The sequence below is a fragment of the Diachasmimorpha longicaudata genome, chromosome 7 (genome assembly GCF_034640455.1).
Source record: "Diachasmimorpha longicaudata isolate KC_UGA_2023 chromosome 7, iyDiaLong2, whole genome shotgun sequence".
In the NCBI taxonomy this organism is placed as follows: domain Eukaryota; kingdom Metazoa; phylum Arthropoda; class Insecta; order Hymenoptera; family Braconidae; genus Diachasmimorpha; species Diachasmimorpha longicaudata.
In genome coordinates, this window is record NC_087231.1 from 6,836,517 (window position 1) to 6,861,717 (window position 25,201).

A 25,201-nucleotide genomic window follows, 5' to 3' on the forward strand; every position below is an offset into this window, starting at 1 on the left:
AAAACCCCAACGATTGATACCATCTTCAAATGATTCATGAGATTTTTTAAATGCTTATATTAACAGGTTTGGACAATTATCAAGCTTTTCAACTGATTTAATGGTGTTTCAAGCATTAACAGCGTGATTATAAAATATTCGTGTAGCAAAATTATCTCAAGATATTTAGGACGGAATTCAATCTGGAATAGATTTTCGTGGCTTCACTGGCACCGTTTTGTGCTTCTCCATTGCGTCGTGGTATTCCGCAAAACAGGTTGGGCAGTACAAATCGCCGGTGCAGCCAAGACACTGAACCAAATTCTTTGTTGCATCACATATTGCACATTGGAGTTCCTCGTCGGAATCGTATTGAATAGGCATCTAGCAATACCGAAGCAATACTATTTATTTATTTATTTAACATATACTTATCCACTATCGCTATATCTCTATTGGCAGCAGAGTAATTCGCAGAAGATTTTTCTGAGATTTTATGATTATTAATTGTAGTTCAGTTAACGTGAGGTCGGAAGTGGAAATAAAAAAAAATCGTTTCTATTGAAAATATAAAGAAACTTTTTGTAGTGAGTTAAATTCCCGGGATGAAAAATTCAGCTCATCATCTCAAAAAATCTCTCATCAAGATCATATGTATTTTAATAAGCTTCTTAAAAGTCATTTTCTTACACCAAAATAATTGGTTCATTAAGAACTAGAAGTCATTAATTTACCTCGACCTCCATCTCCTCAAGTTCGTCTCTTCCCTCATCCCCATACTTCTTCTCCAGAGCAGCCTCGGCAAGTGCCTTGGACACAATATTCCGCGTTACAGTCGCCTCATCCACATCATCTGGAATCGTGGATTTCGAGGGATCAATTCCCTTCAGTTTATTGAGCCTTCCTTCAATATCATCATCCACTTGTGCATCGTGTTTTGAAAGCTCCAGTCTCTCCATGTATTCACGTATCAGGTCATCAGACTTTTCCTGATCAGTTCTCGTGTCTACTTTGTAGACATCTGATGGAGGTTTATAATCAGGATCCTCGTCTTTGAGAAGGGCCAAACGTCTTCGAATCTCTTCTGTAGTCACTGGTGGTAATTTTTTATCCGCCTCTTTTAATCTCTTAAATCTCTCGACGATTGCTTGATCCTCCGGCTCTAGACCAGTTTTGAATTGTTCCCAGTGGTCCTGCTTGTATATGACAATGGGGGGTTTCACTGGATTCTCTAATGCTTCGAGTCTGTGAATTTAGAAACTCAAGATTACTGTGATGAATGTTTAAAGATGTTTATCCATTTTTTATAATAATTTATTATTTTAATAATTTTAGGGTACATTGGTTCAATTTTTCGTTCATTTGGGGTAGATAATTTATGCTTTGTGTAAAAAAATTGTTGACTACTTGTCGTTTTTGGATAAATACCGTCGTTGAACATTAATGTTAATAAAATGATTTACTGTAGTCATTACTTTCGTTCGATGTCGACAGTTGCCAATGGTACAGAATCTTCCTCCGGAGTTGGCAGTCCATCAGATCCTGCCGATGAACTCTTCCCCGATTGTGACATTTTTTTATTGTAACAGGGGCCACAAACTTTCTTCACAGTGTTGTCTGACAGTTGACACTTGTACTTGAGGCACTTACTGCAGTAAGAAAATCCACATTTCGGGCATCCATTCTGAGTGAATCAGGAGTGGAATGTTTCAAGCAATCGATTTGTAAAAAAAAATAAGCCGAATGTATTTCCAATGACAGATCACCTAACCTCACCAACCATGAACAAATGAACTTCGCTGTCTTACCTCGCGTGTGAAAAACGAGAATTTTGATTGACACGAGGTGCAGGACATTGTGAATAACCACGTCTCACAATTTATGTCAATAAATACTGTATAACTTTATCACGATAATTCGTGGAATTTATTGCGTCGTAAATGTTGTCTTCATCAGCTCCTTGATCAGCTGACCTAAATCTGTCTTATCAACTGAGGAAACGTCCAGGAGCAGAATTGAAATTTTCAGAATGACGATACATTCAACGTATAATGGACCATCCACTCGTGAAATCAAAAATGGAAATTACAAAGACTCACAGAAGCTCAAGTTTCAACGGCGTTTATGACTCATCCATTGAGTCAGCAGTTCCGAATATACGAAATCCTTTTACACTCATCCTGGAACTGGACTTATTCGTTTTATTAACATTTGGATACTACTTTCGAAGATTCATCAAAGCAATCACACCTTTCTTGAGGATATTTACGATCATTAGCTTTGGAATAACTTTGATACTGACTTTTATATTGATTCACTCGTCGATGAATAAGTCCTCATCAAGAGAACTGGCAATTGCTGGACAGTTGCAGAGCACTAATTATTTGATGCAGCTAGAACTGGAACGATTGAGAAGCAAGACTGTGGATCTCGAATTTGCTATGAGAAAAATGGTAACTAAAATTTGATGGACATTTTTCAGTATTTCCTATAATTATCTTTCAGTCAAAAGATGAATGTCATTCAATTATTCACTTCCAGAATTCTCAGTTAAAGGCAGCCCGAGTGGGCACAAAAAGTCATCAAGAAACATTAGCTGATTTCGCTTCCGAGTCAGCTGGAGGCTCCATCATTGACACCCCAGGGACAAAATCTTATCACGATCAGGGTCAACTCAAAACACTCTTTGGCATTCTACTCTGGAAGCCCAACTATTTCACTCCTCGCAAAGTCATTCAGGTATACCTTGTCCTCATGCAACATTTATGTCTTATAATTAATATAATCGACGATTATTCGTAGCCATGGACTCAAGCTGGCGAGTGTTGGGCTTTCTATGGTTCTCAAGGAAAAATTGAAATCGAACTTGCATATTCAACGTTTGTTAATAAAGTAACTTTGGAGCATATTTCAGCTAGTGCATCATTGACCGGGACTATTGATTCAGCTCCCAAGGAATTTCGTGTTCTGGTAAGATAATAATTACTGTTAATTATCCAGTGAGGGTTTTAAAAAAATGGTTTATGTCATTGGAAAAGGTTTTCCAAGAAAGCGTTGGTTGGTATTTTTCAGGGAAAATTTCAGGGAAATTATATCGAGCTGGCCACCTTTACGTACAGGCATGATGGACCTCCATCCCAAAGTTTTCAGATTGTGGTATGAGTTTTTTATCTTTAACTTCTGAGACCCCCCCCCCCCCCTGAAGAGCTGTAATGTGGCTTCGCTCATTTCACTTCATCAATACAATAATTGTCATATTTCTCGTTATTTTAATAGACAAAGGACATGCAGAATAACCCAACAAAGCAGATAATGTTGCAAATTCTCTCCAACTGGGGACATCCCGATTACACATGCATCTATCGTTTCAAAGTCCATGGAAAAATGTACAATAAGATTTAGCATAAGGAAAATAAAAATTGAAATACCACGTGAAAAGTTAGTTTTGGCCGTTTTATTGTATTCTCGTACAAAGTTATGCGTCAATGTCAGAGAAAATGTCATTACGTCCATTTTTCGGCAGCAGAGCCACCCCAGTTCTGAGCGGGTGCTTGGGCAGGTGTAGCTGCAGCATTTGCTGACCATTCGTCTTGTACCTGGGTAGCCCAGTCACTTGATGGAGCAAAGGCAGCAGCAGGAGCTGGAGCTGGTGCAGCAGCTGGTGTTGGAGCTGAATCGTCAGCCCAGTTCTCAGTTGCGGGAGTAGACTCTACCTCGTTGCCCCAGCCAGGGTCGGTTGTTGTTGGCTCAGCAGGGGTGAACTCCTTTGGTGGTGGAGCAATCTCCTTGGCTGCTTGCTCCTCCTTCTCAGCCTGGAATTATTTAGTGTTATATGAGATTAAACAATGATAGTGTAATAATGGCAATTGTAATGGAAATAGAATATATCAGCAAAGATTAAGCCATATAAATCAGCATCGTGAATCTGGATTTTTAATTTCTCATCATTCAAAAAACAAAATATAAAATATGAGAAATTGGTTGGGTTGAAAAATAAATGTACCTCCTCAGGATCTCTGTAGAAGAAGAGATCGACTACGACATCCCACTTAGATTCACGGGGGATTGAGCCACGAAGACGAAGTACTTCACGTGCCAACAACCACCACATGAGACCAATGCTGTGAAGACTCTTGGTATTGCATGGAATGGAAATGTCAACGAATCTGAGGGGTGAATCAGTATTGCAGAATGCAATGACTGGGATGTTGACGTAGCTAGCTTCAGTGATTGGCTGGTGGTCGGATGCTGGGTCTGTGACGATCAGTAGACGAGGCTCACGGAAAGCAGCCTGGAATAAAAATCAAAATAATCATTAAAATGATTCTTCACACATGTCAAATTTTGTCTGGAAAGAATTTCTCTGTTGAGAAGTCAGAAAAGATTAAGCCATAAAAAATCATCAATGTTGTTATGACCAAAATTTCTCATCACATGGTGACAAAAATAGTTGAAGGAAAAAATAGGTGTCTGTTATTTGGATTTTATTTTTACCTGGATCTGATTGGTGAATGCACCAGGAGTGAAACGTCCAGCAATGGGTGTGGCTCCAGTGTGTGCTGCGAACTTGAGAACAGCCCTCTGTCCAACAGGCCTGGAGCTGATGACGAAGACCTCACTGGGGTGTTCAATGGCAACAATCGCACGAGCAGCCAAGAGAAGCTTCTCCCAGGTACGGCGGATGTTGATAATATTCACTCCAGCTCCTGAAAGAATTCGATGTGTCATTAGGCATAATTATTAAATTCTCAAATGAACTCAAGAAACTTTGATTTGACAAAAAGTACTTTAATCGAGTTTTCACGAAAATTTATTCGCTGACGAGATCATGGTCAGTGTGACGATGAGCGGACCTCAAATTTTTATTTGGATTTCAAGATTTATCCCTAGGATTTAAATTCCAAGGAAGAAAGAGAATTTAGGAATGTAGCACTTGTGTAAATAAATTTCTTCACTCACCATCTACACGACGTTTGTAGACATACTGTTCCATCTGATAATTGACGTTCTCAGAACCCAAGTGGGTGCATGCCGCCAACATTTTCGTAACATCATCCTCTTTGAGGGCTAACACATCTAATCCTCCCGACATCGTTACGTTGTGGTTGAATTACGAATCAACCTGTAAATAGTTTCATAATTATATCAGTCGTTAGCAAATCTGTGCACCATTATACATGCAGGAGTAAAATTATTGGAGGTTGTGTTGCTCCACGTGTGTGGTCACTAGCATAAAAACTTCCAGTTTAGAGATATTATGCACATTGTGTGCAATTTTTTACATTATAGACGTTAGTAAACCTTAGAACACCAATTTTGCAACACTTTGATAGTATGAAAATAGTTAGAAACACGAACAATTAGAAATAAAAAAATTTAACCTACGTATGGAGATGCCACTTGGGAGACTTCCTATGTGGAAAGAATGTCCGGAAGTCGGCCATCTTGAAAGTTTAGCACCCACTCGCTAGTCAATACAACAACCATTTTCGTCACTATTAACATCCCCCCATTTATTTAACGGGCGAGAGGTTGCAAACAGAAAAACTACTCAATGTAGATGATTGTGCATAGTTACTACATTATTGTACCTATATCGCTTTTGTTTGTAGCTCCGTGGATAATTAATAATCATCATTATAATTATGCCCGTGACGTGGGACTTCAACCGGGAACTTTCAATTGATCACAGTGGCCATCGAATTTATTTCCGAATGATTGAACAAAAATTTTGTGGGCATGTTTTAATTATCAAAAAATTATGAGGTATCGATTTTCTCTAAAAGTGGGCTCAACTCCAATAAAATTAAATTTTTTAAGATAAAGTTTTTTCTTGGTATGAGAGCACATTGTTCCCCCACGCGTCTCCACGATTCGTTTCAATATGGCGGCCAACAGTTGAAAAGCATTCCCCAAGTACGGACTTGTCGAGTTGTAACACGTGAATTATCAATAGAATAAAGCATCCAAAATTATTTCAAAATGAATATGTCAGTGGAGAAGCGAAAATATCCATCGGCTCTGCCGACAAATTGGCCCACGAGGGATGAGAGCACCAGGAAAGCACAAAATCAACTCTCGTCATTGTCCAACTCTGGTAAAATTGACGTTTACTACTACAGGTATACCATCATCATAGTAAACAAAATAAACTACTTAGTAGAATGTGTATTTTCAAAACGAGTGAATTTTTTTTTAGTCGAGGTGTGAGAAATGATACGTCATTGGTACCCCCAATAAGACAGACTGCTTCGATATTCAAACAACCAGTGACAATTTACAAAACTCAGGAGGGAAAAGTAAAGGATATTAAGCATGGCAGCCAAGAAAAGCCGAAACAGGTATTTTTATTTTTTTCGTAATTGAAAATGTAAATAGCCAGTCATATTCATTATTCTCACGTACGATGTCCCAACCAATTGATCAATTGCCTGAGAAGTGTTGAGACTAGGAGATGTAATGAGATAATATTGAATTATGGAAAATCTATGAACTAATTCGTGACTTTAGGATGGGGCCGATAAAACTGACAGCAAGTATGGCTCCCAAGATAAGCCTAAACAGGTAAAATAACTTGGCACGATAAATCATTCAACAGTTAGCAGAAATATGAGTCAATGAATCATAAAAGTTGCATGTTGTCCGAAACAATAAACGTGTAGTTTTTATACTGAGGGAAATTTTTCCATAAGGTGCAGTTGTACTACAGTAATTACCATTCGATGATTAGGGAGATCCTAATTCTTGTGATAAGTGGTCCACAAACAAAATATTTTTATGAACACTAGTTATGTTCTCGTAGTTTCATTCTCAGAAAAACATATTGTTGTTTGACACGACTCTCCCTTGGAAAAATATTAGCGTTCCCTCAGTGTAATGTCCCATTACCTAAACGTTAACTGCACTATCAAGATCATCATTAAGCTCAGCCAAATCTGGAGACAGCGACAGTCCTTTGATGACGACTTATTATTCTTTCAGTTATTTTGGGAGAAGAGACTGGAGGGATTGAGGGCTTGTGATCCAGATGGTTACGAATTCGATGGCATGGATTTGCCGAAGACATTAAAGCCAGTTGGACCTTATATCACAGAGGAAACGCTACTCCAAAGTGTTGCCACAGCCCTCCACGTTTCCTTACAGCCCGTGACGGGTCAAACGGGGGCTAAGTCCGCGTTAGAAAAAAATCCAGGAGTATTTCTCAATCCAGAGCAACCCCTCGTGCAGGTGAATTAGTGAGGCACTTCGTCGTGTGTTGATGAACCTCGATAGTTGTCTGTAATGCTAATTCTCTTCTCCGCAGGCTGTCGCGATAGCTGATGACGATATTAAGAGGCAAGAAGATCGAGTTGCACTGGCAAGGATAAAACTTAAAGAAGCCTTACGTACATAAATTCGGCTAATAAACTAGATATATTTCATCCATCATTTTCTTCATCAACAATTTTCATACCTAAATTAATTTTCACACGAAACAAACACAAATCAAATAAAACAATTGTTGTATACCCAAAATGATAATTGTTGGATATATTCTCTTACATTCTTCACTCCTTTTGAACTTATCGATAATATTGCTCTATAGTTGGTTTTTGCAGGACATCCAAAAGGACAAGGTTCTAGTGGTATTTAATTCATTGTTTGCTATAAAAACAATTACTTTTCATTTTATCAATATTGGAGACCAGATGGGTTCTGTTCTAATAAAATTCTCAAAACTCCCGGGCTTTTTTGTGCTGCACCGATAAATCACCGACGGAGTCCTTCCCACGTCGTCTTATACCCTATTTTGCTAATTCCATTATTTCTCCGTGACTAGCGTTTGTGACAAGTCGGCTTCGTTTTGTTATTCTTCAAGTTTTGAAAAAATAAGAAAACACTAATATCAAGGTAAGTTTTCTAATTTCTTGTGGTTTAATCACTTTAGTCAATTATTCAGGGTCTGTCATACATGGGAAGTTGGTTTTGACCAGTCAATTCGGCTTCTGCTATGTCATTCTCGCACAAACTTTTCCAAACATAATTTTGTTAGTTATTTATTTATCCCGAATTGTATCCATTACTAATGTGAGATGATAATGTCAGCAGTTCCCATTATTTTCGTTGTTTCAATTACTAATTTTTCTCGGTGAATCAATGATTATTTCAATGTATAAAAACTTAACCTACAAAAATTCGAACTTACATCTCTTTGTAAGCCTTTTTCTCATGAATATAATTGAAGCCATAATCAAAAGTTCATTCCGTTCAAGAAATACACATAAATAGTATATGGAACTCTATTTCAATTTTTCATGCCAATCCTTCTTCCAGTGCTCCCCATAATTGCCCATTTCAAAAAGCTCATTTCATCCTTATCTCATTACCTTTAAATAAATTCCACCAAAAACATCATCAATTCACGATTTTTTGATCTCTATTTTAAATGTTCAGACAGTTATCTCCATTGTAATCATACTTGGGCAAAAATTCCGTATTATTCCATTATTTCAGATGTTCTTAACACGTTCGGAATACGATCGCGGTGTGAATACATTCTCCCCCGAAGGACGTTTGTTCCAAGTAGAGTATGCCATCGAAGCTATAAAGCTCGGCTCAACAGTGATCGGAATATCAACCTCCGAAGGGGTTGTGTTAGCAGCCGAGAGACGCATAACATCGCCTTTGATGGAGCCAACAACAATCGAGAAGATTGTTGAAGTTGATAAGCACATTGGTTGTGCTGGCTCTGGCCTTATGGCCGACTCCAGAACTATGATTGATCGAGCTCGGGCTGAATGCCAGAATCACTGGTTTGTTTACAACGAGAAGATGAGTGTTGAGTCTGTTGCCCAGGCAGTGTCCAATTTGGCAATTCAATTTGGAGATAGCGATGATGATGGCAGCGCTATGTCGAGACCCTTCGGTGTGGCTATTCTCTTTGCTGGTATTGATGAGAAAGGCCCGCAACTGTTTCATATGGATCCATCAGGCACTTTCGTGCAGTTCGATGCTAAGGCTATTGGCTCGGGGAGTGAAGGGGCACAACAATCACTTCAAGATGTTTTCCATAAGGTAAAATTTTTTATTACTTGATATTGTGCCAGAGAAGAGAATGAAGGTAAATGATGATAATTGTTTTAATATTGCTATTCTTTTATGGGAATTAATTTTTGCAATTTAGTGAAGACAGTTTGTATTATTTTTGATAGATATGATGACATGTTATAAGAACAAAAATCTTTATGTTACAGTCAATGACTCTGAAAGAAGCCATAAAAGCCACGATAACAATTCTCAAACAAGTAATGGAGGAGAAGTTGAACGAAACAAACGTTGAACTCATGACTATGACGCCAGAGGCCAAGTTCCATATGTTTACGAAGGAGGAATTGCAGGAGGTGATTAAGGACATTGCTTAAACAATATTTTTTTAGTACTTTATACTGTTGTTAATCAGGGCATCAGAACGAAAAAGAAACCATCCAGCTGTATACAATCATCAGTAAAGGTCGACAGTTTCAACGTCTTGTTACACACACTAAATTTACAATTAATTCAAATAAAGCCACTGAAATTAATACACTTATTAGGTGGAATGGTTTAATAGAAATTTACATACCTCGTACCTTTCAATGAATCCAGAGATCCACCTCTCAACTCATCCCCGGTCTGTCTAATTTCCAAATTTAATTTTACTTGGTGCGTTTCACATGTTCAACTGAGCGTGCGGAACCAACTTCGACATGACATGATACATAAATGAAATGTTCTTTTCACTGCAAAATAATCTCAACGATCGTAACTGTGATAGGATCGTTGCAATTAATTCTGCTTTATAAACGGCTCTATCGTTCAGGTTATCGAGAGTGTGGCGGTAAGCGTAGAAGAATCAGCGAGACGAAGGAGCAGTAGTAGATCGTCCTCAACTCCTTTCCTAACTCCCGTCGCTTCAGTCCTGTCTGGATACTGAAGGAATCCTCGACCAATACCTACTTCTGTATCAATAATCCTGTAAAAAAATTTCTGTCCTGACATTCAATAAAAAATAAAAATAAAAAAACAATAATAATAATAAAAATATGTGTTGATTTCAGTCACTCATTCTTTTATTGAAACGATTCAATTGTTCCTCAATTATTGCAAATATTCTCTATAATTAGTCGTGCCATTAGAATTAAGAGAATGTTGCATTAGAATAAATATTAATCCACTTGAGCATTCATTGTTCTCACTGTTTTTGGAATTAATATTCATTGTTTTCAAAACCCCTGCAACGTAAAAAGCGTTGCCATTAAAATCAATAAAACCCCCACGGAATAACAAAAAACAAGTAACTAAAAGCGATAGATGAATACAACATTCGATTACAAAACGCAAAAGCTTCTGAATAGTCCGTATCCGAAATCAATAATTAATTTCGATGGTAAAGCTCTCTCTCGTCGTTTGTGAGGAGAACTAGGGAATGGGAGAGAATCAGAAATGGGCTGGATCGGTTTTCTCGCAAATGCCGCAGAGCTCGAAGCTGCGATGCCCCGATAACGCTTCCCTTTTTATCCCGTTACTCTGGGTTGAGTGGGAGGTGAAGGGGGTTCGCCAGATTATTGGATATTATTCCATTTCGAGCGTTCAATCCAGAGTACGATTCGCTCTCACAGCCCTCCCGTTTCTCCCTCCAGTTTCAATTTCATCCCTTCCGGACGAGCTTTTTCGACCACTCCTTTTTTCAACGTCAACCTCAATTGTGTGGGATGGCGGTTTTTGTGAATTAATAGGAAGTCGGAAGGTGTATTAATTAAGAGTGACGTTTCAATTTTACGATATCATTAATTCGGATTTTGAATAAATTTTTTAATTCTGTAAAATTTCTACACTAAAGACAACAGCAGGCGCCGGTACTCCCATTTTAAACTCGAGGAGATCTTATAACATTTTCCAAATAACCCGTTCATCCGAAAAATTCAATTCTTATCTATCCTAATGGTAATTCATATTATTAAATCATTAAATCCCATTAACATTTACATTCACATTATCTATATACCTGTCCGTCTTCACACTCGGCGGTTCACAAACGAGATTATTGACGTAATCTTTACAATTGGAGAAACTCCACGGGGATGGCAGGAGGAGGGATAAGCCGAAGAAAACGTCGGCAATAGACAGGAAACTGAAGGGGATGGGGGATGAGGCAGTGCCAACTGAGTAGAAGAGGTACTCTGTAATTAACGGGCGCTGAGCGATGGGTTGGTAGAGGGGGGAGGGGCTGCTGTTAGGTAGTCCCGTTCGACTACAACCCTGAGAATCCCTGGGGACCCGACCCCGCTTTCGTATCAGACACCGACACTCTAGCAGGCAGCCTCAGACCCATGGGCTATACGGAGCCCGGGCGTTCAAGTTTCGCTACGATAATTGCCTTCGCTTCACAGTTGCGCCGATATAGCCCCCTCCATCGTCAAACTCCACTTCGTTTCTTCCTTTCCCTGCAACCCCTCTCTCATCGCTATCACGAAACGCCGAGCAGCGATGGACGAGACCAAACAATCATTTACGAAAATAAAGAAATGAGTAAAAAAATCATACTTTTGCCCAAAAAATCGTTGATAATCTTCCAGATACGTTTAACTGGCCCTTCAAGCCCTGACACCTGTCCGTGATTAATTTCCCCTTTTTTTTTCATCCGCACTTCTATCACACATTATTAATCTTAGGATGAAACACTAATGGTTATTAAATTGCGAAATACGGGAACGATTTTTTCGAACGGTGGTTCTAAACTCAGTGTCTTCCCGGTACGTTGTAAATCGGTCAAGAGAATATGAAAATAATGAGAAATAAAAATACCTGAGAATCAATTGAAATATGAAAGGGAAACGGACACGGCCTGACGCCACCGCGACTTGACTTCCTCGTTTATTAGTAACACACGTTGGCCGATAGAAAACCGGAAGCTTGGAAGTTATATCTAACGTAGGAAGAGGCTGATACTTACGTGGGCTATAATTCACGCATGGCAGAATCGTCGCAATTTATTTTTACTTCATTTTATTTTTCACCATCGTCACTTTCCCGAGTTGTGCAAAATGTGAAAAACCGAATGTCCTGACAAATTTCATTAAGAATATGTCCACGTTTGACCGTTAAAATGAATCCAATCTCACCATGAAAGATATGGTGAGTGACCACTAGTCATGAAATTGATTTTGTTTTATTTCTTTTATATTTTTATCTCCCGCGAATTGGTTGGATTAATAAGTCGGCGAGCGGTATTGCAATAAAATTCTCGCACGTCGAGTCTATTTTCTGTTCACGGTCACAAGAGCCGAACCGACGTTTGCAAAAGTTGGGGATATTTTAAGCCTTTCACTGTCTATTGATGTGCTTGAAAAGGCTAAAATTGAAGGATAAAAAACAATTGCTTAGGTAATGTCTATCTCTATTCATGGTCGATTTATATTCATTAACATTCTGAAGAATGCAATTTCAGATATCTTGATCTGTCGTGGGCAATGAAATGGGTGTGTATCGTATACATATTCGACGACGAATTCGATTCGTGACCATTTGGAGTGGCAATAACGAGCAATTAACGCGATTACGGTGGAGAGACGTATGTAAGAGGAGATAGGAGATGCCGTTTTCCACGGCTGTTGAATGAGAAAAGTGGAAGACCAATGAAATATATACGTACACAGTTACAAACTTTTGCCTAAGATACCGCCCGAGAAACTACAGGTGAAAGCAACACATAGTATGTGCACTTTCATGGATAGACTATCGCAAACTGGCCAGTCAACGGTGCACAGCAAGAATGAATTTACCGACAAAAAACAATAATTTCACAGATTTGCTATTTAATTGGGCACCTCGTGGTTTGGATTCTTCGTGAAACGAAAGTGCAGAACCCGGAAACGAAGTCACGACATTATGAAAAATAGTAATAAAGGATGTCCGCTCTCCATTTTACTTATTGCAAATAGTCCTGACTATTTATTTGACGGGGTATAATTAATCGACGTCTTTCACTTCTCAGTGAGGACAAAAATTAACGATAATTACAGACATCCTGGATGTGAATAAATATTTACGGAGGTATCTAGTCATTTGGTGAATAATTCATCTTTATTCAAATTTATTTATAGTACAAAAATATAAAATTCATCCTTTGGAGCTCAGTTTGTTGACACATCGTTTTACTACGAGTTATATTACATAATTGAGATAAGGGCGACACGAAGGAGGAGTTGAATTACCTCCCACATTCTTCAGTACATGAAAATATTTATCACATGTAACAAAATCTTCCAGATAACAGTGAGAATTGATTAAGGTACAGAAGCTCTTAAATTTTTTAATTTAACAATAAAGAGTAACGACAATTTTTATTAATGATGATGGTACTCGCCACCTTCAGACCCATAGGAAGGCTGGAAACCGCCGTGATCACCCCCAAAATCACCACCACCGATGTCACCGTGATACTCTTCGTGATGCACATGAACAGGTACATGAACTGGAACTTTGACGGGAACAGGCACCTCTTTTTCAACAGGTACTGGTACTTCTTTCTCAATAAAGTATGGCTTGTCAACAGGTACTTTAACCGGCACTGGATAGGGCTTCTCAACTGGTACTGGTACGTGTTTGTGGACGGTGTAGGGCTGTGGTACGGGTACTTTGACTGGTACTGGATAGGGTTTTTCTACGGGAACTGGATATGGTCTGTCAACAGGTACTTTAACCTCATATGGTACTGGTTTGTCAACAGGTACTGGGTAGGGTTTTTCAACAGTAACTGGATATGGTTTTGGTACATGTACTGGATATGGTCTGTCAACTGGTACCTTGACTTCATAAGGCACTGGTTTCTCCACTGGATAGGGCGCTGGTACTGGAATCTTCACTTTGACGGGATAAGGCACGTGTTTTTCAACTGTGTAGGGCTGTGGAACGGGTACCTTGACCGGTACTGGAACGTGCTTTTCAACTACGTAGGGCTGAGGCACATGAACCTTGACCTCGTATGGTCTATCAACAGGTACTTTAACTTCGTATGGTACTTTTTTCTCAACAGTGTACGGCTGAGGCACGTGAACAGGTACTTTTACGAATACTTTAACAGGATATGGAACGTGCTTCTCCACGGTATAGGGTTGCGGAACACCGACTTTGACCTCGTAAGGCACTGGCTTCTCCACCAGATAAGGTACATGTTTCGTTACTTCAACCGGCACTGGAATTTTCTTTTCAATTGTCACGGTTTTAACGTGCTCCTCGTGTCCATGTGACTCGTAACCACCCCCATATCCACCCCCATAACTACTCCCCAAATCTCCGTAACTGTGACCGAGTCCGCGTTTCTCCGTCTTCTTCTCCACTAGGGATTCTGCAGCCTCCACTGATGAATCTTCTAGCTTCTTCGAGGCAGCTGTCTCCTCGCAGTACACCCAGGTACTCTGAGAGAGTGCCAAGAGCGCCACAAGGGCTAATTGAATCTGAAATATTTAATTAATCAAGTTGACTCTCCACAAATTTTCAATTTTTCCTCCAGCAGTGTAATTACAACTCTCGACGTTCTCTTGTCAAATTAATTACCCATCTTCGCAGTAAACAAATAGTTTCACTTGATTTTAAATGACAGATGTATATTAACGTTGTTTGTGTTCACTATCAATTTGTAACAGGACTCACCTTCATTTTCATTCTGCGGCTTACGTGTGTTTTTAGTGCGGCGCTGAACCACTGACTGAACCGCTTCGTTTTCTACGTCCCAGCCTTATATACCCAACGGCATAATAGCCTGGCACTTTCCCTGCACCTCATCGCTTATATTATATGTTTCATATATGTTTATTCGCCGGTGTTAAAATATCGAAACTGATATCGAAGCTGCGTCCATTCGATTCGTAAGTAGTAGGATACGATTTTAGAATTGAGAAATATAAATTTTGACTCAACTTTATTCGAGCGACATTTGTTGAGATGACGTAAAATAACTATATCCTAAGACCCCCTTCCCTCCCACAAGTTTAGAATTCTGTACCGCGCAATTCCACGCTCTGGCTACAAGTACCCGTGCACTCGTAATGCGAAAAAAAACCAAAGTCCCTCCAATCTGTACTTTCGAAAGACCAATTTTACCGTACGCAACGCAAGCCCAAGTGCTCATTGTTCGTTTCCAAAATAGTACAATCGTATTAGAATACTAAACTGTGAGATAATCAGCAATAATAGGGAATTACGTGATGCAATATGAGTCTTATTATCCATTTCTGTGTATAGAATCTGCAGTCGTAGAATTTCGCTATTAATATTGACTTGTGTAATATCTGGTCAATTGTGATTACAATGTCAATTGTAGTTGATTAATGCATGTGAATATAGTTGACCTTTTTAGAAATGAAAATGTGGTGTAACTCTTTTTTTTTATCAGGGAAAGTGAGGATGACTCTTGGCGATTTATGGTCGTCGCGAATTTTATGTAAATCAGGTTGAAATGGAATATCGGAGATCCTGGTTCACTTTAAATGATAATTTATTTGAATATTTGACAGTCTTCGGTGATTCGTGAAAGGCGAAGTTGACGGTAACTGTACCAAGATCATTCGTAACTGGGAAATTAGATGGAAAATATGATAGCCACTCAAGTCTTTCAAAATTTTCAAGATTATGTAAATTAAATTCAATCAGTCACTTTCCTTCTCTTTAACGCCCGTGTTATGAATTCAGTTGAACGATGATTTTTGTTCACGTACAACCGATGGGAAGTGCATTTGTTTGAATTAAATTCTCCAGCTCATCCGGAAAAGCTTGCACCGTGAAATATAGCAGTATCTGTCGTAATCCATTCTATTCTTATTTGCAATGAAGAGGTAGCTAGTGCAAAGCACTTGGGTATTTTACGTGTTACCTGTGGATACGTCTGCATGGACGACCTCGAAGTGAGAGCGCGCACGGCCGTTGTATCAAGACCGGCTCTGGTTATAGACCAAAACAAATCCCATGTATTTCTAACACTTTCTTCGTTAGGTGGATATCAATTCTTCCTCAATTCTTTTCACATTGCACTCCATCTAAGTTACGTAAAATCCGTGTTCCAATTAATCATCATCAGAGATTGTATCCGGTCTTTATTGGGTATACGGAGTGTTCCGATACTTATTGCCCAGGGGAGGGTAGCTTGGAGAAATTATATTGCCCACAAATGTTAATAAAAATTTTGTCTTCAACAACTTATGCGGTTCTTGGCAACAACAGCATCATTTGTTTCGATGATTTTTGTCTCTCATCACACTAAGTGGAAAATGTTGTTGCTTATGGATCTGATATTGTGGTCTAGTGATTGTCAAGTGGAAACCAATGATTGACAGCATGACAGTGGCCAGCTACAAGAATATCGATGGCTCAAACCTTCATTAATCCCCCCTGAGAGAAATGATCAGTAAAAATTGCGGAACTCACAGTTCACTCATCGATTATGAAATCAAATCGTAAAATTTAAGTGACGGTATCGTAATTTTTTCACCGGCGATTCTCATTAAAATTACTGAACGCTGAATAAATTATGTGCGAGATTTTCCAAAGACGTTTTGCTTTGAAAATTTTATTTAATCATGTTCTCCACATCGATAAAAATAATGTTCTTCCGGAAGTATGTCTCTACTAATATAAAAAATACCAGCGGCTTAAAAATTTTGTTGAAAAAAATTTCATCCCTTCCTGAAGAAGAGCACAACTTTGTTCCCGTCAGATATTGTGCAATTTCTCGATACATGTGAACAAGTACATCTGAAAAAAACTCTTATCTTCTCAGGATGAAGACCAATGGACTACAGTCTATGCACTGAATATCCGAACGCACTGCAAAAAGCGTGTTCAATACCGTTGCATGTGTACCCAACATTTTAACCCCTCCCCCGCCCTCTATTCACCTTCTCGCCTCCCCCGCAATGTCTTTCATCGTGATAAGTGTTGCTCTTGAGTGATTAATCGTTCCTCTACTAAGCCCAGCGTGATATCTTCACGGAACTGCAATTGAAAATTGCAAAAAAACATTGAAAAGCGAAATCCTTGATTTTCATTTTCACTTCGGGCGATCTCTCCCCCTGAATGACCATATTTTGGGAATCACCGAATTGTTTGAGTGAATACAGATATATTTCGGCGCGTATCCACGGCAATCGGTAATTGGAAACTTTTGCATGATTGCGTGTGTTCACAATCGTGCGGAATTACCCAGCTGTAAATCCGAAGGGAATTTTCTACCGCACAATTCTCCCCACTTCTCAATACCACTTGTTCAATTCTTTAGCATTTCTCAGGTCTTTTATTTAGCTGTTTATTCCATCAACGGACTACACCTGGGTGATTTCAAGTGCATTTGATGCGTAAAAGTGACATTGGGATTTATTTATCGAGATGAAACCAATGCGTTACGGATACATGACTTTACGAGTGAATTGCGCCAAGTTTTATGTTTGTCACGATTCCATGGTATCGAAGGTGAAATTTTATTTTGCATTTTAATGCGCTGAGTGATAGAGTGATCCATTGATCCAGTGAGTGGTCCCCGGGTTTCTCAAATGCATTTATTAACTGTTAACGAATGCACACTTGGGTAGACCCAACGGTCTCCAGTTTCTAATCAAATTTATTTCAACAATAACCGACTTTCTATTGACGCAGGATTTTTAAAATCAATTTTTAGGCGACACTGGTGCTTCCTCAGGGTATTAAAGTGTCATAAAACCCTGGATTTCATGCTTCCATATAGTAATGCCTCAAGAGCACGGAATCTGTCAATTTAACACCGCTTTTGGCTCTCGCAATAATAATTGAGATGTTCCATAATGTCTGATGCACTCTTCAGAAAACGCAATTACAAATGCAGCAAAAAGTGTGATAAATTAGTTGAAAAAAATCCATCTGTACGTTTTAACATTTTTTCCGTTCGTTCCGAGTATTTAATCTGTCTAATCGACGAACTGTCCTGCAATAATTGTGGGTCACCTCCGGCAGCCTGTATAATTTCCCACTGAATAATCCGAGTCACTTGAAGGGACAAAAATCCGACTTTCCATTCACGGAAAAACGGTTCTTTTTTTTTTTGTTGCACCTGCGCCACAGCAAACGACAAAGGAGAAAATTTTACTTCTGGCGAATGCACCTGCATGTTAGTCCCGCAAATAGTTTTGCTTTTTCATTTTTCGGCACGATTGTACCTAAACCTCGATACCTAATGCCCCCATGGTCATCCCCTTCGGGCTACGCTGAGGATGCCCCAGGCACGTGCCTTCCCTCCTTCGTGACTTATATCTTTCTCAATTACTGACTTGCCATTGTGCTTTTTCGGGAGTAATCACAATTTTTAATCATCGAGGATATCCCCCGAAGTCTCCAAAAAATTATCAACTTTGTAGTCATTTACGGAATAAATATTGGTGTTGTTTTAGAACCTTTATAACATTTAGACACTATTTTAAATAATTAAATCTGGAAATTTTAATTAATGTTTTTTTTTATTTTAAAGTCTTTCCAACAGTTGCGCTTTTAACTCTCTATTAACAACTTTTAAATCTGTGGCAACTTCCGCACGAAATTGCGTGAGCTTCTTACATACTTGTAAGTGACAGAATAAATTAATAATTAATCACAGGCATTGTCCACTCATTGACATTACTTGAAGATGATAATGATCGAACTTCCCGCTCATGTAATTTGATCTGCGCTGGATGTATTACGCAAAGGTTTCTGTGTTACCGTACAAGGTGTCGCGATTATGTTTAACTGGGCCGGATTCAATGGCACACCAGTACTGTATAACTTGCAAACCAGATCGGGCCATCAGATCCGATAGCCAATTACCGGGAGACACGACCTACGTCCGGTATTTAAACCGCTTGATGTCCTAACGGATATAACAAGACAAGACGTGTTTCCCCAAACGCTACGTGCAACGCTGGCAGTCATTAATCTGACTCGATTTACAATTATCCACAACAGTTTAGCTGAGGGATTTAATTAATTATCAATTTTCATTGGTCGCAATCTGTCGTAACAGTACTTGGGTAAAATTGTCTTATATTTGTTAAATCTGGGAAGTGCGTGGATCATTAATATTTTGGTTGACTAATTACGAGTTATCAATTTTTTAAATCATGGATTATATATAAATTAATGATGATTATTGTCCACAGTTTCGGAAATCTAATTTTTGGATCATTTTTAATTGGTCTAGATTGAAAAAATCTTTTTTAATAGTTGAATATCGAAATTTGAGTGCTGACCTGCACAGGGTAAATAATAAAATCATAATTACATGTCCATGAGGCTCTGGCTCACATGGAAGTCATGAAATAGATCTTCTGTTGTTAGACTTCAATAGTCGAAGAGAAATTGACTGGACAAAACAGCTAAATTACCTAAATATCTTTAATGAAAATTCTATGTAACTAAATGCTAAATGTATCTATTATATAACCGCCCATTACTATGTGCTGCAAATAGTTAGATGCCCCTTATTAACCGCCCATCATATGTCATATGACGATAACCGCTCATCTCATCTGGGCAGCCACGTCATCCCCAGTTGTTGTGCTAAAAAAACTAGAGGAACCTCGCGAAAATGACTCGACTCGTGCCTTATGGCCAAAAACTAACGTGACATTACCTCTGGGTTCGCTTATTAAACGAACAATTGGCGAAGGGTTTGCGTGATTAGCCCTTGCCTAGTGTCTCAAGAAGTCAATATTAATAACACCCCTCGTGTTGCTGACTCGGTACAATAGTGAGAGCCACGCGATTTGTCCGACGCACCGCTGCTCTCTTCGGGCCACGTTAGAAGATACTGATCGACCCAACCTGGCTATCCCTCATTATATTCCTCATATAATAGGTAATAATTATCGATTTAATAATGTAGACCAATCGTACATGATCTCTCTCAAAAAAATATTTCTGCTTTTTTATGATGAAAAAAAGTTTCGATTTTGAAGACAAAAATTTCAGCCGCACCCATGTAATTCTAGTTTTTTTTAATCGAACGAGGAGAAATGAGGAGAAAAAATCGGTCGGACATTCGCGGTGAATTTAATTCTGGAGCGAAGTGGTCAAACGAGGTGAGTTAACATATCTCCAACTGATGAATATCTAAAAAAATTATGGGAAGTAGGGGAATTTCCATAATAATCGATGAGAATTCCTCTCAATGTTTATCACTTCCCTACAGAATTCAATGAGGCAATTTTCTGCCAGTCAATTCTCGTAATTTCCAGCACAATCATTTTTTTGGTGGTAAAACACTTCAAGATCTTTCCCATGAATTTTTTTTAACTACTCAGAGCTCGATACAGATTTCGTGAGGATTCCATCGCCCTCAGACTCCGTCACATTCTCCCAAAATATCCCACACCCAACCGATTTAAATCGATTCAGTGAATCCAACCCCATCGGCCCTTTAAATAAAAAACAAGACCCATTGATCCAAATTTTCACTCATATAACTTCTCCGTAATTCCTGTGTCCCCTCATAATTCTGAATTACGAAGAGATAATCATCGCGATCGGCTATTGATACAAACAATGCGAATGACCGGACGTGTGTCTCGTAATCAAAACGATCAGTAATGAATTTTATGAGGACAAGGCGCTACAAGTGGTTTCAGGGGGAGGGCGAGGGGGGGAATGTAGGGTTCTTGAGTCTGGGTTACAGGAAGAAGTGACGGTGTCGCGTGGCCGGCACACGACCCAACTTCTCTCTCCAACCAACAGTCTCTTCAGGGACTTCACCCCGACTGCCTAATGCAAGTTGAGGAATGGAGGGAAAAAAAAATGCTCAGACTGATCGCTGACAATTTTTCTGTCGCATCTGCCTAAATGGGGTCTAAGCCTATGATCAGAAACACGATGGTAGGCAGTCACGTACGATCGATGATGAGGCTTACAGTGAATATCCGATGTTTGGGGGATATTACGCCCCAGACAACGGACGCATAGGTAATCCAGTATTCATGGAAGGCATCATTATGGAGCATACGCAAATGTCGCCCAGAAGCTTGTCTTCGGGCATTTTTTTCCCTGAGATTCAAGTCGACTTGCGGTTCAAATCCTCTTATTTCTAAAATAAAGGCAGCAGCCTTGAATAATTTGTGGTGGATGATGAGTGAAGTTGTGGAGGTCTGTGGATGGGCAGCTGAGTGGTATTCCGCTAATTATGAAGAGGATTTATCTCTGAAAGAAGCCAAATAAAATTATTCAAGCGGTTAATTTCCTGCTTGCACACCGCCATCGAAGAAAGGATTCTCGTTCTGTTGAGATATCGTCAACATTCGTGATTCACATTCGTTAATTACTTGGAGTAATTACGCGTCTTGCAAAAGAGTCATGATGAGGAGGAAATTGCTGGGGTATCATCTTGAAGTCGGGTTCTTCGATTTACAAGGAATAAAACATTCTCAGATAATTTTTTTTTTGTGGTGATGACATTATGCAAGTTGCTGGAGCCATAGCTGTCAGCAATTTGAGGATCAGTAATATTGAAAGCGCGAAAACTGGGAAATAATGCTTGTCATCGGAGGGAGGGTAGGATAAAGTCGATCTTGACAGCTCCGCTTGCCTTCTCAGCATCGAAATTTTCCAAGTTTTTCAATGAACAACTCAAATTCGCAATTTCTCTAGACCCAACGTTCGCAATTTGTCACAACAAATTCAAACAATTTCCAACAATGAACGACAAACTTTTCCATTATACCCTGGTTTAGTCCGTTGAAAGGCAGGTGCGTTGATGGCAAGTGTCCCCTCCGAGGCAAAATCATATTCTCGGTTTTTGCGCTGCTGTGCATCACCCCGCAATCGCATTAGAGGTGCAATAATGCGACCGAAACGTTCAGCCCAAAATACCGAGCGCATATAGGCGGCGTTGCATATATATCTCCATTGATGTCTCGTATGCAATCTCCAATGGCACCAGAATAAATTGTCCACTGAATATGCCTCTGAGAAATACCTCCCCACCCCCCCTACAATTGAAGGTGGAGAGGGAAATTATTAGTCCACCCTCCAGGGCATCCAGACAAATTCGTGATCTCCTTCGAACTGAAGAATGAACAAATTCCCTTCAATTTACGTTTTTATACCCAGCGCTGTTTTTTTTAATACCAAAAAACCTTGAATTTGGCTCTCGTGATTGCCGGTCGAAGCGAGGTTCTAGTAATTGTGTTCCGGTATTGGTGTCCTTCATACGTATCCTTCGAAATAGCCAAAAATTTAAAAATCACAAGTTTTTCCATACCGGGCCCTTCCGTGAGGCCCCGAGAGAAGTAGAAAAAAAATCCGACTTGGAACGCGAATGATCGTTTATCCGTGACATCACATAAACACTAGCATTTAGACTTGAAAGAAAAAAACTCGAGAATTTCGCCTATTCCCTCCCCCATACATCATCTAGGACCATTGGATTTATCTCCGAGGCCGAAGCACGCGAAACAGTTAGAAAGAAATATTATACACATCCGTAAGAGCACGAGCCAGTAACAGTTAAAAACGTCGCGTGGTGTTCAGACCAATTGCTTAATAATTTCCAACGAATCCGTGAGCCGGCTTTTTTTTTTTAATCCCCCGTCGTTAACCACCAACGCGACATCTTTAACTGCCTCGTGACTTTGGTTGGATTTTTCGGGAGAAAGGAGGGACATCGTATTTTTACGAAAATACGGAGAGGAGGACAGCGCAAAAATACTTAATGTGGGTTTCACCTCCTCGGTCCTTTTTTTTTACCGGGCAGGGGGGAGGGAGGGAGGGTGGGACTCGAACCGTGTAATTTCGGCACTCTTGTGTCATTCCCGAAGCGTGCGCAAGTGAAACGCACAGGATAGTGCCAAGAAAAGGGATTGTGGGGTTGAAGGATCATTGGTCCTCCGGGGTGTTGAACAATTTTCGATTCTTCGATGGTTGAACTAAATGTTTGGAGCACGAAGTGGAATTTTCTAAATGTCGTGGTATATTGAGTAGAGTCATGAAGGAAAGGGAGGGGGGGAGAGGATGAATAAAGGTCGGGCAAGGATTTTTGTAATGATACAGGCATTTCATATTCGAGGATTTTAGCCCAGGGATGTGAAATAACATCACGTTTCCAAATCGGTTGGGTCAGAAAAATATCATTTTTTTTTTTCGGCCCAGAAATTCGGTCACAGTATTGACTGACATACGACAATCAAGCGGGTGGTATAACGTGACTGTCCTTCATTTTTTTGACAGAGAAATTTGCCAGGAATTCGGGTATTTCAATGATTTTTCGTAGTGGTAGTTGGTAGGGGCCTTCCGAGGGATGAGGTACAGGACCTCGGACAGGAGAAGATGAAATAGTAATTTAATAGGGAATGATAATTTGTTTTATTTGATCTATCAGATCTGGGGAGGACAGGGGTATCTACGGGTTATTGTGATTTAGACGGAGTAACCTCAGGGATAAGGGGGACATCACTGGGCTCTCGCCATTCCCCTCGCAATTTTCGTCTAACGACTCGTAGTAAACATCTCATCTAACGCTGTTATCTCCCTCCACTGTTTTCCCTTCTAAAAATGCACATAGTCGAAAACTCACACACTCACGTTTCACCCCTTGTAGAATAGTTTGTTGGCCCAGCAAGTAAATGACTCTATCGAAATTTCGTCCCGGGGGGTAAGTAAACGGAGCGCATAGGGTAAAAATAGAGTAAGAAATACTGAAGCTAAAATTCCCCTCGGGCAGATGCGCCACACCTCGGACCTGTTGGAATATGTAATCATTCTGGATTTTCTACAATTTTGCTTATTTCACGGGCATCATCAGTGAAGCCAGCAGTGCACCTGAGCACGCATCTTCCGACAGATCACGTGAATTTCTCATTTACACCAGGTTGCAAGGTGTTTTGAATAATATTCATCATCAGCCTGTGGGTTTATTCAACTTTGAAAAACGAAAAAAATGAAGAGCTCAAACAATGAATTATGTTAATTTTATAACACACGTATCAAATGACGAACCCTGTGAGGCTGAAAAATGGCCAGGTTTTGATACCTTCATAAATGTTATTCGTTTATTATTTTTTAGAGCAACAATTCCATACAATTTGCACGCAATTATCTTTCCTTTATTAAAAGATCGACGAAAATGTTGTGATAGTCGATAGTTACCCTATAAATGATATTATGACGAAGAATCTTTGGTTGAGATCCTTTCATTTCGCATAATGACACGTCCGAGGGGTGAGACCCGTCCAAATCACAGGTATAACGTGGTAATTCACGACGAAATCCCCATGAACAATTGACAAACCCTTTAAAGGTTCATAAACTAAAGGCCAAACTCCACTATTTATCTCATCGTTAGAAATTTTCGAAAATCGCATGAATCGCCGCTAATGTCTCTATCGAGACCACCCAAACGCACACTCACCGTTCCTCCCAGATTAATCGTCCCGTCCCTCAGCAATAAATTCATTGATCCGTTACCCGAGGCGTTGATCATTAGCACTCCAACGTGAAATTAAACTGCTGCAAGGTGCCGGCACTTCGGCTTCCTCAAAAAAAAAAACTGAAAATAAACAAAAATTATAGATAATCATTTGATCGTGTATAGATATCTGTGTGAAAATGGGGTAATATGGAAACAATGTGAGTGAGAGTTAAAAATGAAAAGGGGGCCCACCCAAAATGTATTGCCACGCACCAGTGGGCTGCGTTGGCCGTTTTGCCTGACTAAATCCCCTCGGGGTGTCGACACGCGCCACAAGGGTATATCTATTTCTCTGCTATGTAAACCCCATGGGGGTTGGAGATGTCTCTGATCTTTTTCCGTTGTTTTCCTCCTTTCCTCGGGTTCATATACGTTGCCGGCTGGTCATTTTCGAGTGGAGGCAATCTATTATGGTGGAGCAGTGACTTTGGGATGCGCAAGAATGTGTCATTTTCGAACTACCCGCGGCGACGATTATCTGATGACTATCGGGTGGCTGTCGTCGTTAATGATTTTACGAGGGGTTCAGACATATGGAGAGCTGATTCAGTGTATCGTATTCTAGTTTTTCGATAAAGCGGCTGTGTAACGTGATTATTTATAATTCTCTTTAGAGGAGAACTTGCCTTCAATGCCTTCATGGAAATTAAGAAAAAAATAGGGGGAAAATCTGAGTCGCAATAATTTTGAAAATGCAGAGGTCGAGTAGCTCAGTAATAATTTATTATTAATTCCATCTCGATTTAATTA

The 25,201-nt window shown here is 39.6% G+C and overlaps 6 protein-coding genes across 10 annotated transcripts; 3 read left to right on the forward strand and 3 right to left on the reverse strand.

Moving 5' to 3' along the window:
* Positions 1 to 39: 39 nt before the first annotated feature.
* On the reverse strand, positions 40 to 1,929 carry LOC135164733 (abscission/NoCut checkpoint regulator). Its single transcript, XM_064125371.1, has 4 exons — positions 1,788 to 1,929; positions 1,455 to 1,663; positions 714 to 1,224; positions 40 to 363 (listed from the first exon to the last, which is right to left on the reverse strand). Exons 1-4 carry the CDS (start codon positions 1,833 to 1,835, stop codon positions 178 to 180), a joined length of 954 nt encoding a protein of 317 aa, XP_063981441.1. The 5' UTR covers positions 1,836 to 1,929; the 3' UTR covers positions 40 to 177.
* A 101-nt stretch (positions 1,930 to 2,030) lies between these two features.
* Positions 2,031 to 3,691, forward strand: LOC135164732 (SUN domain-containing protein 1-like). Of its 2 annotated transcripts, none has more exons than XM_064125369.1 (5): positions 2,031 to 2,432; positions 2,521 to 2,718; positions 2,782 to 2,949; positions 3,052 to 3,135; positions 3,256 to 3,691. In XM_064125369.1, exons 1-5 carry the CDS (start codon positions 2,031 to 2,033, stop codon positions 3,379 to 3,381), a joined length of 978 nt encoding a protein of 325 aa, XP_063981439.1. In that variant the 3' UTR covers positions 3,382 to 3,691. The 2 variants fall into 2 exon arrangements, with proteins under 2 accessions (XP_063981439.1, XP_063981440.1); XM_064125370.1 differs by having other exon boundaries at positions 2,530 to 2,718.
* LOC135164735 (small ribosomal subunit protein uS2) lies at positions 3,419 to 5,477 on the reverse strand. 2 transcript variants are annotated; one of them, XM_064125372.1, is made up of 5 exons: positions 5,365 to 5,477; positions 4,939 to 5,101; positions 4,474 to 4,685; positions 3,983 to 4,270; positions 3,419 to 3,791 (listed from the first exon to the last, which is right to left on the reverse strand). In XM_064125372.1, exons 2-5 carry the CDS (start codon positions 5,069 to 5,071, stop codon positions 3,483 to 3,485), a joined length of 942 nt encoding a protein of 313 aa, XP_063981442.1. In that variant the 5' UTR covers positions 5,072 to 5,101; positions 5,365 to 5,477; the 3' UTR covers positions 3,419 to 3,482. The 2 variants fall into 2 exon arrangements, with proteins under 2 accessions (XP_063981442.1, XP_063981443.1); XM_064125373.1 differs by having other exon boundaries at positions 5,361 to 5,379.
* Positions 5,478 to 5,847: 370 nt separating this feature from the next.
* LOC135164737 (methyl-CpG-binding domain protein 3) lies at positions 5,848 to 7,494 on the forward strand. 2 transcript variants are annotated; one of them, XM_064125377.1, is made up of 5 exons: positions 5,848 to 6,101; positions 6,179 to 6,320; positions 6,490 to 6,543; positions 6,961 to 7,206; positions 7,283 to 7,494. In XM_064125377.1, exons 1-5 carry the CDS (start codon positions 5,962 to 5,964, stop codon positions 7,370 to 7,372), a joined length of 672 nt encoding a protein of 223 aa, XP_063981447.1. In that variant the 5' UTR covers positions 5,848 to 5,961; the 3' UTR covers positions 7,373 to 7,494. The 2 variants fall into 2 exon arrangements, with proteins under 2 accessions (XP_063981447.1, XP_063981448.1); XM_064125378.1 differs by lacking the exon at positions 6,490 to 6,543 and having other exon boundaries at positions 5,849 to 6,101.
* A 232-nt stretch (positions 7,495 to 7,726) lies between these two features.
* LOC135164736 (proteasome subunit alpha type-5) lies at positions 7,727 to 10,012 on the forward strand. Of its 2 annotated transcripts, XM_064125374.1 has the most exons (4): positions 7,727 to 7,869; positions 8,473 to 9,033; positions 9,213 to 9,359; positions 9,818 to 10,012. In XM_064125374.1, the coding sequence occupies exons 2-4, from the start codon at positions 8,473 to 8,475 to the stop codon at positions 9,929 to 9,931; spliced, it is 822 nt and encodes a 273-aa protein (XP_063981444.1). In that variant the 5' UTR covers positions 7,727 to 7,869; the 3' UTR covers positions 9,932 to 10,012. The 2 variants fall into 2 exon arrangements, with proteins under 2 accessions (XP_063981444.1, XP_063981445.1); XM_064125375.1 differs by lacking the exon at positions 9,818 to 10,012 and having other exon boundaries at positions 7,728 to 7,869; positions 9,213 to 9,547.
* Positions 10,013 to 13,061: 3,049 nt separating this feature from the next.
* LOC135164382 (uncharacterized) lies at positions 13,062 to 14,806 on the reverse strand. Its single transcript, XM_064124660.1, has 2 exons — positions 14,650 to 14,806; positions 13,062 to 14,453 (listed from the first exon to the last, which is right to left on the reverse strand). The coding sequence occupies exons 1-2, from the start codon at positions 14,659 to 14,661 to the stop codon at positions 13,344 to 13,346; spliced, it is 1,122 nt and encodes a 373-aa protein (XP_063980730.1). The 5' UTR covers positions 14,662 to 14,806; the 3' UTR covers positions 13,062 to 13,343.
* Positions 14,807 to 25,201: the final 10,395 nt, after the last annotated feature.

Excerpts from the sequence above, each read along its gene's own strand:
- LOC135164733 (XM_064125371.1), bottom strand. The coding sequence starts at position 1,835 with ATGTCCTGCACCTCGTGTCAATCAAAATTCTCGTTTTTCACACGCGAG. Across the intron at positions 1,664-1,787 it reads TCTCGTTTTTCACACGCGAG|AATGGATGCCCGAAATGTGG; the intron begins GTAAGACAGCGA and ends TGATTCACTCAG. Across the intron at positions 1,225-1,454 it reads ACTGTCGACATCGAACGAAA|ACTCGAAGCATTAGAGAATC; the intron begins GTAATGACTACA and ends CTAAATTCACAG.
- LOC135164732 (XM_064125369.1), top strand. The coding sequence starts at position 2,031 with ATGGACCATCCACTCGTGAAATCAAAAATGGAAATTACAAAGACTCAC. Across the intron at positions 2,433-2,520 it reads AATTTGCTATGAGAAAAATG|AATTCTCAGTTAAAGGCAGC; the intron begins GTAACTAAAATT and ends ATTCACTTCCAG. Across the intron at positions 2,950-3,051 it reads CCAAGGAATTTCGTGTTCTG|GGAAAATTTCAGGGAAATTA; the intron begins GTAAGATAATAA and ends GGTATTTTTCAG.
- LOC135164735 (XM_064125372.1), bottom strand. The coding sequence starts at position 5,071 with ATGTCGGGAGGATTAGATGTGTTAGCCCTCAAAGAGGATGATGTTACG. Across the intron at positions 4,686-4,938 it reads CTACAAACGTCGTGTAGATG|GAGCTGGAGTGAATATTATC; the intron begins GTGAGTGAAGAA and ends GAATTCTTTCAG. Across the intron at positions 4,271-4,473 it reads CATTCACCAATCAGATCCAG|GCTGCTTTCCGTGAGCCTCG; the intron begins GTAAAAATAAAA and ends TTTTTATTCCAG.
- LOC135164737 (XM_064125377.1), top strand. The coding sequence starts at position 5,962 with ATGAATATGTCAGTGGAGAAGCGAAAATATCCATCGGCTCTGCCGACA. Across the intron at positions 6,102-6,178 it reads ATTGACGTTTACTACTACAG|TCGAGGTGTGAGAAATGATA; the intron begins GTATACCATCAT and ends ATTTTTTTTTAG. Across the intron at positions 6,544-6,960 it reads CCCAAGATAAGCCTAAACAG|TTATTTTGGGAGAAGAGACT; the intron begins GTAAAATAACTT and ends TTATTCTTTCAG.
- LOC135164736 (XM_064125374.1), top strand. The coding sequence starts at position 8,473 with ATGTTCTTAACACGTTCGGAATACGATCGCGGTGTGAATACATTCTCC. Across the intron at positions 9,034-9,212 it reads TTCAAGATGTTTTCCATAAG|TCAATGACTCTGAAAGAAGC; the intron begins GTAAAATTTTTT and ends TTTATGTTACAG. Across the intron at positions 9,360-9,817 it reads CGAAGGAGGAATTGCAGGAG|GTTATCGAGAGTGTGGCGGT; the intron begins GTGATTAAGGAC and ends TCTATCGTTCAG.